This window comes from Artemia franciscana, chromosome 2 (assembly GCF_032884065.1).
Source record: "Artemia franciscana chromosome 2, ASM3288406v1, whole genome shotgun sequence".
NCBI classification, from domain to species: domain Eukaryota; kingdom Metazoa; phylum Arthropoda; class Branchiopoda; order Anostraca; family Artemiidae; genus Artemia; species Artemia franciscana.
The window spans coordinates 64,361,949-64,374,981 of record NC_088864.1 but is presented as its reverse complement, the minus strand read 5'-3'; the positions used below and the strand labels follow the sequence as shown (position 1 = coordinate 64,374,981).

At 35.3% G+C, this 13,033-nt stretch overlaps 1 protein-coding gene across 1 annotated transcript in view; it reads right to left on the bottom strand.

The window, feature by feature from the left end:
* The window catches only part of LOC136043946 (uncharacterized), a 30,417-nt gene that overhangs the window by 13,106 nt on the left and 4,278 nt on the right, over window positions 1–13,033 (bottom strand). The window contains exon 3 of the mRNA XM_065729022.1: window positions 8,976–9,104. Coding sequence (XP_065585094.1) covers window positions 8,976–9,104 — 129 coding nt within the window. The remainder of the gene's footprint in view (window positions 1–8,975; window positions 9,105–13,033) is intronic.

Here is a 13,033-nt window from a genome sequence, read left to right as displayed (position 1 = left end):
TCTTTGAGTAGTTTTGAAAAACAACTGAATATCCAATATAAGATGGTTTGCTTTAAGAAGTCACTTTCTGTGGTTTTCAATGCTCAGTTTATGATCTTTGAGTAGTATTCATTATTAGATGGTTTGTTTTAAGAGGCCACTTTCCGTATTTTTCAGTGCTCAGTTTATGATCTTTGGGTGGTTTTGAAAAACCACTTAGTATCCATTATACAGATTGTTTGTTATAAGAAGCTGCTTTCTATGGTTTTCAGTGCTCAGTTTAAGATCATTGAGTGGTTTTGAAAAACCACTGAATTTCAAGTATCAGATGGTTTGTTTTAACAAGCCAGTTTTTGTGGTTTTCAGCGCTCAGTTTAAGATCTTTGAGTGGTTTTGAAAATTACTGAGTATCCAGTATCAGATGGTTTGTTTTAAGAGGCCACTTTCCGTATTTTTCAGTGCTCAGTTTATGATCTTTGGGTGGTTTTGAAAAACCACTTAGTATCCATTATCAGATTGTTTGTTATAAGAAGCCGCTTTCTATGGTTTTCAGTGCTCAGTTTAAGATCTTTGATTGGTTTTGAAAAACCACTGAATTTCAAGTATCAGATGGTTTGTTTTAACAAGCCACTTTTTGTGGTTTTCAGCGCTCAGTTTAAGATCGTTGAGTGGTTTTGAAAATTACTGAGTATCCAGTATCAGATGGTTTGTTTTAAGAAGCCACTTTCTGCGGTTTTCAGTGCTCAGTTTAAGATCTTTGAGTGGTTTTGAAAAAATCACTGAGTATCCAGTATCAGATGGTTTGTTTTAAGAAGCCACTTTCGGCGGTTTTCAGTGCTCAGTTTATGATCTTTTAGTGGTTTTGAAAAAATCACTGAGTATCCAGTATCAGATGGTTTGTTTTAAGAAGCCACTTTCTGCGGTTTTCAGTGCTCAGTTTAAGATCTTTGAGTGGTTTTGAAAAAATCACTGAGAATCCAGTACTGCAGAGACTAGAGAGGTGCCGTTATCACCTCATGCAGTAGCTGGCGTGGGAAGAATTAAGCAAGTAAGTACTAGTAATTTCGTCTGAATAATATGCGTTATTATACAGAGCTTTAAAAAAAGAACAGGTTTAGTTTTTGTTATCATTACTGGTAAAATTGGGCAATTGCAAAATTAAAGAATCAAAACTAAAAAATCAGTGTCCTGATACAGCTTTGTTCTAATTAATCGGCCGTTAATGCCGATGTCCGTCTTAAAAATCATAAAATCGCCTATAGAATTACGCTAAATAATAAAGATAAATAAATGAAAATGAAACTGTGAGTAAATCCATTTTTGTCTTTAATATCTAAAAAAAAATGAAATTGCTATAAAAACACGACAGCCCGGATTTCCATTCAAACTCAAACTTGTATTCCTTAAGTTCAATACCCGTTATTGCTGATGACCCTCTAACCTACAGAAGCAAAAAGGAACTAAACCAAATCCTTCTATTATTCGCTTTGTAACCACAGCCCTAAGGTTGAAAAAAAATATTTGCAAGTAAAGGAAATTTTTTTAGATTGCAGGTAAAATATTTACCATCAGTGATGACTGATGAGAGAAAATATTCATTAAATAAAATTCTAATCCTGCATACGGGTGCAGAGCTAATGATCCAGGCATAGAATTTATTTTAGGAGATGATTCACATATGCCAACTCCTCCTTCCCCAAATCAGGAAAATTATATATAAAAAAGTGACACAAAATATGCAAAAAAATCATCAAAATATTCAACAATTTGAGGTTCTATCTCCTTTTTTGAAATTTGGCCAAAATTCTGCTACCATTCAAATTGCTTCTTAAAAGTAATAGTAAACAACCTTGTAAATACGTAAAAGTATACGAGTTTACTGATTTTTTTTTTTTTTTTTTTTTTTTTTTTTTTTTTTTTTTTTTTTTTTTTTTTTTTACAAATCATGATGGAAATGGGAATTAAAAAAAAAGTGAATTGTCAAGTATAGACAAATATTTGAAAAAAATCTAAATTTCCAAGCATATGCAAGAATTAAGTTTACAATTAAAGTAGTTTCAAATTATATTTAATTCTTACTTTAAAAAACTTTAGTTTTAAGCTCAGGAGCAAATATTTATTTTTTTTAACAAAAAAAGTATGAACTATTTATTATTTTGTTTTGCAGGCTCTTTAGAGGCTTGCAGAAACAGGCCTGTAAATAAATTTGTTACTAATAATTTCGTTAGGACAATGAAAACACATCAGACGGTCGGAGACAGAAAACAAGTAGTGTCATCTATCTTGATAGTTTTTTCGTCAGGTTTTCCCTAGGAATCTATCATATCTAAGTTTAGGACAAAGCTTTCATCTAGAATTATTTCACTTTCGAATTCTGTTTCCAGCTGAAAAAAATATGTTAATCGTGCAAAATACATCATTTTTAAGACCAGGTAAGTTTCTACCCAGCAATTATCTACCTTTTAAGACCAGGCACATTTGGGTAAATTCGTAGTTGACAACTTAATTTAGCATGGATGAAAATGAATACATGGCTTGATGGCTTTTTTCGTTTCCTTTCATAATTTAGCAATCATTTTGGATTAAACTTACGTTCCGAGCCCTTCAAGGGCCAAAAGGGTTCAGAACAGCCTATAGTAGCCAAGAGTTTAAAAATATGTTTCTAAAAAGACATCTAATGCGAAAAATTGTCATTCGCAGCTGACTCATGAATACTGCTAATACTACTACTAACAATTCACAGCAGAGCCAAGCCGCCTGAGGACAACATGACTACACACATTCAAAGCCTTCCTCTTTACACCCTCCCAGGAAGTTCCCTTTTCCCTTAAGTCTTCCCCTATGAAATTTTCCAAACTCAACTGGGGATAACTTCCTTTTTTTGTGGGTTCCAGACGGTTGGCCGATAAGGACAATCTTTGGCAATTTGTCATCCTTCATCCGCAGAACGTACCTTAGCCATCTCACCATTTCTCTCATAATAAACCTAGAAAACGGGATTGAACCAAACTTTTCCCTCGCCCAGCTGTTTGAGATGTGGTTGGTCAATTGTGTACCCGAAACTACCCATATCCAATTTCTCCAGAAAATATCTAGCGAATCTTCGTTGGTTTTTCAAAGCACCCACACTTTAAGACCATACTTGATCACCGTACATCACTGTAGCTTCCGATATTCTAATCTTGGTTTGCAGACTTATCTTCCTATTCTTCCAAACCTTTTTTGACTATAAAAAAAGCCCTGAGTTTGAATTATTCTACTTTTAACATCTTCACTGCATTCACCGTCTTTGCTAAAAATATTACCTAGGAAAGTAAAGCTGTCCGGTTGATCTCTTTAACCTCTTTACTCCTTACCCAGCATCACCTTTTCACCTTCACTTCGTATTTTATTAGTTTTAACAGTGCAATTTTAGTATGAAAACAAATTTGCGGTATTTTCACAGAGCCAGAAACCCCTCAAAAATGATATCATTTTTGCTCTTACGGTATTTTCAAGGGGTTTCAGGCTCTTTTAAAAAAAGAGTGTATGAGGGGGCTAGTTGCCCTCCAATTTCTATGGTCACTTAAAAAAAGCATTAAAAGTCTTAACTTCCGTGCAAATGAGCCCTCTTTCAATTTTATAGGTCCTTTGGCTCGATAAGGCCACCCTGAAAAAAAAACAAAAAAACAAGGAACAAATAAACACGCATCCGTGATCTTTCTTCTGACAAAAAAAACAACAAATTCCACATTTTTGCAGATAGGAGATTAAAACCTTTACAATAGGGTTCTCTGATACGCAGAATCTGATAGGTGATTTTCATTAAGATTCTTTGACTTTTAAGGGGTGATTTCCCACTTTTTTAAAAATCAGGCAAATTTTCTCAGGTTCGTAGGCTTTGATGAAAGACACTAAACTTAATGAATCTTATATATATGGAATCAGCATAATAAGACGATTTTTTATACATCTATAGATATTACAATTCCGTTGTTAGTGATTCGGTTAATATTGAGTGCGTCGCTCCTTACTTACAGTTCGTCACTAAGAACTGTTTGATAGTTAAGGGAAAACAAGCCTGCATACAGAACGGTTAATTTTTATTCTTTGATAGGTCCAAGGATCCTATCTGCAATAAGATAAAAATAATGGCCTAAATTGCAAAACAAAAACCTGACACTTCAGCTCCATGCCACCATTAAAGATTTTCTAAGGTGTTCGGAGGAGGCACAAGTAGTTATTTCTGTCTGCTTTTTTATAAGCTTATTGGATGCCTAGTTGCTGCTAACTTACTCACATGTGCAAATCCCGGATTTTCTTCTGAGAGGGGGGGGGGACAAAACATGCTTTGGAAAACACATTAAAAAATTTTCTATATGTATTTTTGTTCCTTTTTTCTGGTAGAATAAAACTTTTCTTATGAGGAGGGGATCAAACCCAGTAGCCCCCTTTCCTTTGGATACGGCCTTGCCCACTTGCATATGCCAACACTTATTCTATTTTGTCTTGTACCTATTCAGGTAATAAATCCACGGAAAAAATTGCTGGATTTGAACACAAATAAGCTACGGTTAAGATATGATAAGGTACGGTTAAGAAATTAGGTCGACTCTGCTCAATTATTTTCACTTTCGCGAAAATAACCGGATATTGATGCGGTGAGCCTACGTCGTCAGAAATAATAAATCAATTGACTTGGCACTTTAGAAAATTAGTTTGTACAAAAATATGCTTCTGCACTAAAAAAAAAAAAAAAAAAAAAAAAGGATTAGCTTAGCCTCATGAAATATTTCAACTTTTAAATAATGGATAAAGCTTAACAATCAAAAAACGATCCATAAAAATGATCAGAATTTATTCTTGAAGACAAGAGGGGGATTTAAAACTGGCCCATGCAATAAAGCAAGGGACATTAATAATTCGATAATTCCATATAAACAAAAGATTGACGAACACGGTATACTCTCATTACCAGAAAATCCTCATTCCGAACATTGGTTTATATTGCAATCTTCAAATATGTTAGAAATATGGAAGGATTGAGTCCTGTATCCCCAAAAAAAAATATCCAAAGCAGGGTATCTATATGTTATAGTTTTCGTTGTTCATCAAAAGTTTTACAGTATAGGCTCAACGCGAGGAAAACTGCGTAGCTGTACATTATCAGTTTTTAGCATTATAATTTGGGTTTTACGCAAATTGACAACCAAATAAAACCTTTAACATCAGTTTTGATAGAATCGCATGAAGCTTGCAAAGTAAATTCACTTCGATTGTAGAAAGTGACTATCTGCTAAATCCTTGGTCCTATATGCTCTCGAGGGGATGTCTACCCCTATTGGTTGAACTCCCGCATAACTCGTTCAGTACAAGTTTGAAACTCAAACGAATGCTAAGGTTCCTTTTTTGAAACAAAGAACGTTTTATCCGCTTGGTCGCTTGGAAAGCGGGTAAAGAGTTCTTTGTTTTAAGAAAGGAACCTTAGAATCCGTTTGAGTTTCAAACTTGTACTGAACGAGTAATGAGGGAGTTCAATCAGTAGAGGTAAGTACCCCCCTCGGGAACATAAATAGCCTGTCTAAAAGGATTCTAAGTCCTGTTCAAATATTACATAGATGTGTATTCCCAAACTTTCTAAGGTCTCCAGCCACTCTAGGCCTTTTGGTTGGTGGCCTTTTGGCAATACTACTCAGATTTTAGTCATACAGAAAAAAATGAACCACCCACCAAAACCACCTTTAAGCACAGTGTAAATTAGCAAGGCACTGGGTACCTATCAACTGGACCCTAGAACTGTTCTTACGCCCTGATTAAATTAGCAAGGCACTGGGCACTGGAACTGTTTTTAGTTAATCTAAATTCACAAGGAATTTTTTATTCAATTGCCCTTCTATTCATTTCATTCCAGCTTCCACGGAACAGCTTAGGTTCGAGAAAATATACATTTTGAACAAAAAAAAATCCAAAAGAACTTTCACTGAAAAAAAAAGGTGACAACATTTTATAAAAAAGGCCCACCAAAAAAAATATGACATGCCTACATAGCCCTCGGCACTTTAAGTTAAATTATTGGATGGTAAATTAATTCGTCATCAATTTAGAAAATCAAAATCGTTATTTTGAAGTTACAAAATCCTAATTCTTATTCTACTTATACAATTATAACGAAATCTTACTTACAGGTAACTTATCATGATCAAAATACTCCCCCCCCCCTTGTAACCATCTAACTTTGAAGAATTGTGTAAAAAATGTCGGTTGTACAATTACTATCCCAGGTTCAGCTTAACATTTGAAAATTAGGTGAAGTGATACAGTGTTTTTGACAGCAAAATAAATCCAGCTCTTATCATTGCTTGTTCAAATACCTTCACAATACAATCCCCCTCACACACACAAAAAAAGCAATAAAAACAATAATAATTTAACTGAATATTAAATGATTTAACAATAATTTAATAAAAACAATAGTTAAATTCATGGTAAAAATCCGAACAAAATCATGTGTATACCAGTAAGGGAATATCATTTTAAGCGTTTCAGTGACATTATCACATTTTATTAACGATGGCCTCAATATGCTTGTTTGTTGGGTTGCAGTTAACAGGAACGCTTTTGAGCCACTAACCTAACACAGCATATATGCTTGTTTGTTTATATTTGCAATATCAAATCAACATCAATGCAATATGAAAAATCAGGTTTTTGCAATATCATTTGCAATATGCTTGTTTGTTGGCTTGCAGTTTGAGCCACAATTTAAAAGCATACCTTCCAAAGTATAGCTGCACCCACAGTTGACTATAAAAATAAGTGGGTCAAGCTCATCCATAGACAATATTGATTGAAGCCTTAAGGTAGGTCTGACACACTCTTTATTTGATCCATCAACACGTCCTTGAGTGCTTAAAGGAAACTACAATCCAGTTTTTCAATCCGAACAAAAAAGATAGTAAATCCTATTTTTCAATCGTCATAAGTAACGGAACTGTTTGACAGCCGCTCACGGTGGATCAGATCATCATCTGTGAATTTGTGAATACGCACGCTAGTAAGATTAACAACCGTGACTTAACTGTATTTTTTTACTTGGAAGAGTGCCTTGTAGGACGAGTAAATTCCATAAAAGAAAGGGAGATCTTCAGAGCAGAGAAATCTGAATCTTGACGAGCAGAAGAATCGCAAATTTTAAACATGTTTACTAAGCTAAAAACATTTATTTCTTCATTGCCAAGAAGGGCAAATTTATGGTGTAATTTTCCATAAGGGTCGAGTCTGCGGGAAAAAGGGGTAGGAATCAACTTCCCACTCTGTTATCAGATATAATAACAAGTATCCAATTTTACTTCTAAGATCTGTCGCTACAAATTTTTCCGAGACAATTGTTTTCACATTCGGTTTTCATCAAACTTTTGAGTCTAGAAGATATGGGATAAAAGCATTGGACGCATGCGAATTTGAAGCATAACTGATTGTCATCTAATCTCACGGAGGGTGAGAATGAAAATCTTCAATAAATATCATATACTGCTAACACCTATTACTAAATTACTAATATATAAGTGTTATTGGTTGAAATAGGAATTACTAAGTAAAATATATTCTTTACTTCACCACTGAAAATAGCAAATCAGTATTACAATCTTCAAAAAGGGTGAAACCAATTTAAGGAATAAAGGAGGAATTAACTTCATAATATTTAATCCCTCCTTATGACGGGGTGGGATAATAATTATCTACTTTTTCTTCTGAAGCCTACCACTAATAATTATCTTTATTTTCTGTATTCACCAGTCTTATTGAGCCTAAAAGATTTGGAATACTCCAAAAAAGCCTTGGGACCATGAGGTTTTAAAGAGGTGACAGGTTGCAGTCCAATTTGGGCAAAGTTTAAGAATTATATTTCGGCAGAAGGCCAAAGGGTTGAAAATCTTGAAACAGAGGTTTGCAGTGCTAGTTCGGACTATGGAGCTTTTTTCCATTTATTGAAACTACAATAACAGCTATTTATTGAAATAGGTGTCACTAAGTTATTATTTGTATCATTACTTATAAAAGCAAATAAAGGCAACAAAAAATAGTTGGCATAAAGTCAACAAAGCATAATGTCAGCTTTGTCTTGGGGAGGTTTGTTTCTGAACTCAAACTTAAAATTCGGCAATATTTGGAATTATAATACTGGGTAATATTAATATACCAATAGTTTTTCCCCCATTATAATTATCTTTATCATTTATTCCTAATACAGATATTCACCTTTGAAAGAAGGATGGCCCAGTTATTAGGGCAACTCCTCTAAAGATTTGCCATTTTAGCACAACTTTAGCACCACAGGAAACCCTTTTAACGTAAAAGTAGAAAACAAAATCACAACACATGAAAGAGTTGATTTTTAAAATGTTTTTCACAATTAAGTGAGCTACTCTCTTGTGAGCGGTTGATTTGTGTTCTCACAAATAAAAACTCTAGCTTTCTGAATTAGGAGAAAATTTTTTAGTTTTTCGTTAGCATTAAAAAAAATATTATATAAAAATATAACAATATAATAAAAGTATCAAATAGAAAATAGTAATGTTTAGTACTACACCATGTCAAACATGGGATTCTCAACAATTTAAAGCATTCTGCAATTTTCCGATTAAAAAAGTGGCGGTACTTCAATCAAATCGCGCATAACTATTGTGTTTAAAGTTAATAGTTTCAATAAGACTATCCAATATTTGCATTCAAAAGCCTATAAACTTGGAACAGACTGACACAGAAACTCTGAATAAATTCAGAATCAAAATCAGAACTATCCTTTCCTGCACTAAGGAGAAGTCCTAGGGATTGTATCGAGTCACCAAGCTGACAAGGCCTTACAATAAACTACAATTCTTTTCAGTTTTTCATATTCCACTTTTCCCTTCTCTTGACTCCTCTAGGCGTTTAGTTTTTTTCTTTCTCTAACTTACTTTCTATCACTCTTTCATGGTGTCTCTTTCGTTCTCTTTTTTATTAAAATCTGAACTTACTGTTGTTGTGGGAGCAGCAGTGGTATCTGATGCTTCAGTAGTGGTCTCTGATATATCTTCTTCCTTAAGATCATCTGCTTTCTCATCATCGGCCTTTGCATCCTCAATTTGTTTCTCTGGCTTAGCCTCCTTTAATAAAATATATTTATATAATTCTTAATATCAGCCATTTTGGTGTAAAAAGCTGCAAACTAAGAACTAATACAAAATTCCTATTAGTAACAACTCACTGGAGCACCAAGTACCCTAAGTACAGCAGAGCCGCGCAGGACGCTCCTCTACTCTAATACATTACTAGCTTCACTCTTTCAACTCTCTTATGAAGTTCTGATTTCCTTTGAAGTCAATCTGTTTATCTCGTTCGGGAATGGGACGGCCCATCAGGATGGATCTGAAAAGGGATGGGCTTTTCATTTGGCCCAAGATAGAGAGCCAAAAAACACAGTCTTTGACAAACTGTCATCCTCCGTCGTAAACCATGACATAGTCATTTTAGCATTTCTTTTATTATAGCCTTAGAGAGTGAGATCGGATGACTCGTGCTAATAGTAAACGAAACACTAAATAATAGAACTTTTAAAACAATATACATCAAAATAACAGCAAAATAATCAAAGCAAAATAATTTGCTTTACATGGCGACTTCGAACATTTAACAGTCTCTTAAGTTTGAAATTACCGATTAAAAGATACGACTCTAAGAAAATTTACCAAGTCTTATAAAATGAGAAAAAAAAGTGTCTTGATAAAGAATACTCCATAAGATTCAGCTATTATAGAGAATCTTTCGGAGTTTTGGATTTTGTTCCTGAGCTTGGAAAAATTGGATTTGAAGGAAGAGGGGGCCACAGCCATGGCTCATATTTATGAAAGCCTGGATAAACAATTTTTTGGACCAAACAGGATCAAAAAGCTGTTTTGTACTGCTCAACAGCAGCCTTGGCCCAAAGAGCAATTTTGGCCTAAATGGAGCCAAAATACCAAAGAGCCAAAATTCAAAATTCTGTTGAAAGAATATTTATACAGCCTTCCAGTCTCAGGCATAATGCTGGCGTGTGGTATAGCAATACTGCACAAAATGTATCTTTATCATGGACTGTTTATCAAACATAGCTAACTCATATAGTAACAAAGTGTTAAGCATAAGGTATCACGGTAAAGGGAAGTAGATTTTCTTTTGAGGGAGAGGGGGGTATCTAAAACCTAAAAAAAACTTTTTTAGGCCCATAATCCCAGACTCTCCATGAGAGGTGCAACACATTAATTGGATGAACATTCAGAAAAACAATGATTTAGCCTCTAAACTGTTTCGAGTGCAGAAGTGCTGACAAATGGTCTGCGTAACGAAGGTACGGTCCTCTTGATTATAAGCCTTTGGACAAGAGTGCAATGCGTTGGGGGGCGAATCGTTCGATGGTTCTGTGTTTTTCCCCCAGATCCCTCTTGGTACCTATTCGGAGCTGGGTCGACTGTGGCTTAGCTTATAGTCACAAAACCTGAGCCTCTGACCTCCTTTTATTATTTGGAAGAGTGTATATATGGATGAATGTAGTATGAAGCGTTCCGTATGGTTGCTGAGGTAATGAATGTTCCCCTCTTATTGCAAAAGCAATAATTTATGGCTAGCAGCCTGTGGGGGAGGGCAACCTAGGGTATGGAGGGGGCAGTTTCCCCTCTACCCCATACCAAACTACGCCCCTGATCCCTACTCTCTTGAATACTTCATGAAAAACGCAAGGCAACGGGCTCTAACGCAAGGGCAGTGGAACTGATCCATAAAACGCAATTTTATAACGCATCAGGAATGGCGGACCAATTGATACACTTTTGCTCTAAACAAATGGTAAGCCAAATGGTAAGCAAAACGCTTTCGCTTCCTAACTGGCTATATTTGTTTCATAAAAAATGCTTTCAGTAAAGTACTAGAGAAATTTTGACGTAACAAGTCGCCAGTCACTATCTTTGAATCTTTGTATATTCTTGATTTACATTACAAAATCATACTTAATAAAAAAAAATTGAGCATGATTTCCTGCTTTGGTTTGAAAATGAAAAGCACAGTTTGGAAAACAGATGGAACATTTTTAGTGGATTTAAAATCGGGGGAACGTATGACAACAATACAAGTGTGTAGGACGCACAAAGAAGGACATTCATGAACTGGCTTATGTACGGTTGTTATGTGCGGCAGCAAATTTGGCATCCCAGTATTACCCCTGCTATTTAAGGTGTATTTCCACGAGCTGGCCGCTTTTTAAGATGTTTGCATCTTCTGTACAATTTTGCTCAAACAATGGTACCTTCGGTATGTTTTCACGTTGTGGCTACACTATCTTATGCCAGGCATCTGATGGCTTTGTCCAGTAGTATCCTATGAGACCTACTGATGTGAGCTAGGAGCAATGCTTATGAATGGGCTCTATTTCAGCTAAAAAGAATAAGCTCTCATACTTCATATCTGTCATGCGATTGAATCAAGAGAAGAATATCGGAAAGTATTTGAGAACCATTATTAAACTCGAGGAGACCATTATGGAGGGGGTCAGTTTTCTTGTAAAACTGTAAAACTTGTTTTCTTGTAAAATTTCTATAGAGTTGTTGAGGAACAAAATGATCAAATGATCAAATGATCAATGATCAAAATCAAATTCTAATACTATGGTTAAAATACTGTAAATCATAGTTTATTCTGACTTGAAACAATAAATTGAGATGTATTATTCGTACGATAGAACAATATGACTATTTAGCTTATGGAAAGTTGATCATTTCCCAGAATGGACAACAATGAGTATTCATGATCGACTATAGCATGAGAGGACAAAAGAGATTTAAATAAACAGCTTTCTCTTATAATAAGTAGGCCAAATGTGACAAATCAAGCAGCTTATTTAAGCTCAATAATTATCCGTCCCTTCTCAGTCAGCTTCCATGTTCAGCTCATTATGCATTTGAAGCATATAAGATCGGAAGCTGGGACAATATTTATAAGAAAAACCATTAGCTATCTTGCATTTAAAGATTCGCCATTTTTTTAGCCTAATTTAGACTACAGCATATCTTCTTTTCAGGTACTTCTAAAATATTGGAGAGGATAAGATAAAACAGAATTCAGTAATCAGCAGGCCTGCTAGCTTAAAGTCGAATAGATTACTTATCATGCCGACATTTTGTCATCAGTACAGCCATGGATTGGTTCACGGGGTAGGAGGGTATATCAATAGGGTAGAAGGGTAGAATTAAAAATTTTCAGTTAGATATTAACTTTATACTCATTTCTATGGTATATGTGAAGGGTAATTCTTCCCCTGTCTTCTTTCTTATCCTACATGTTCAAGGTCTTATATGTGTATTCAAGGTCGTAAAATTGAATATATAAAGGTGAGAATGTGGGCAAAGGATGAGATGCCAGAAAGTGAATCGAAGGAAAATTTGCTATTTTGCGGTTGCTGGTCTGTAGTTTGGTTTATTTTAGAAGGTTTAATAGACGCCCAACCGTTGTTCACCTTCTGCAAGTGAAACCAAACAAGAACTAAAACAGGACTCAATGGCTTAGTGAAAACATTTGTTTCAACAACAGTTAACTCGGACCTCGATGTATTGGAATACTGAAATGGCTTACATACGTTTAGTGGGGTGGTTGACATCCCAAAAACAGATAGACCCCTTGGAACTGCGTCAAGCATGGTAGGACTTAGCCAAGTGTAGCGGAACTGTTCCAAGCGTGGTGAAACTATGGTGGAACCGTGCTAAGCATGGCGGAAGTACGTTCTAGCACACTTGTCACTGTTCCACCACGCTTGGTATTCTTGGGACGCGCCGTTTGGCTTACATAATTTCTGAGAGTTTGCCACCCTTTGATATATGTTTACCTTCAAACAGCTCTTTAGGGTGGTTTAGCACCTTGTGACCGTCCTTGTTACGGGTCATAATCAAATCCTTAATGTTCCAGAATCATTTGCATCTTCTAAAGACACATTCTCATAGTACTTGCTTCTTGTTTGCTCTGTCAGTTTTGGAGAAAAGGTGATTTTTACTTAATTGCAGTTTTTGCGGTT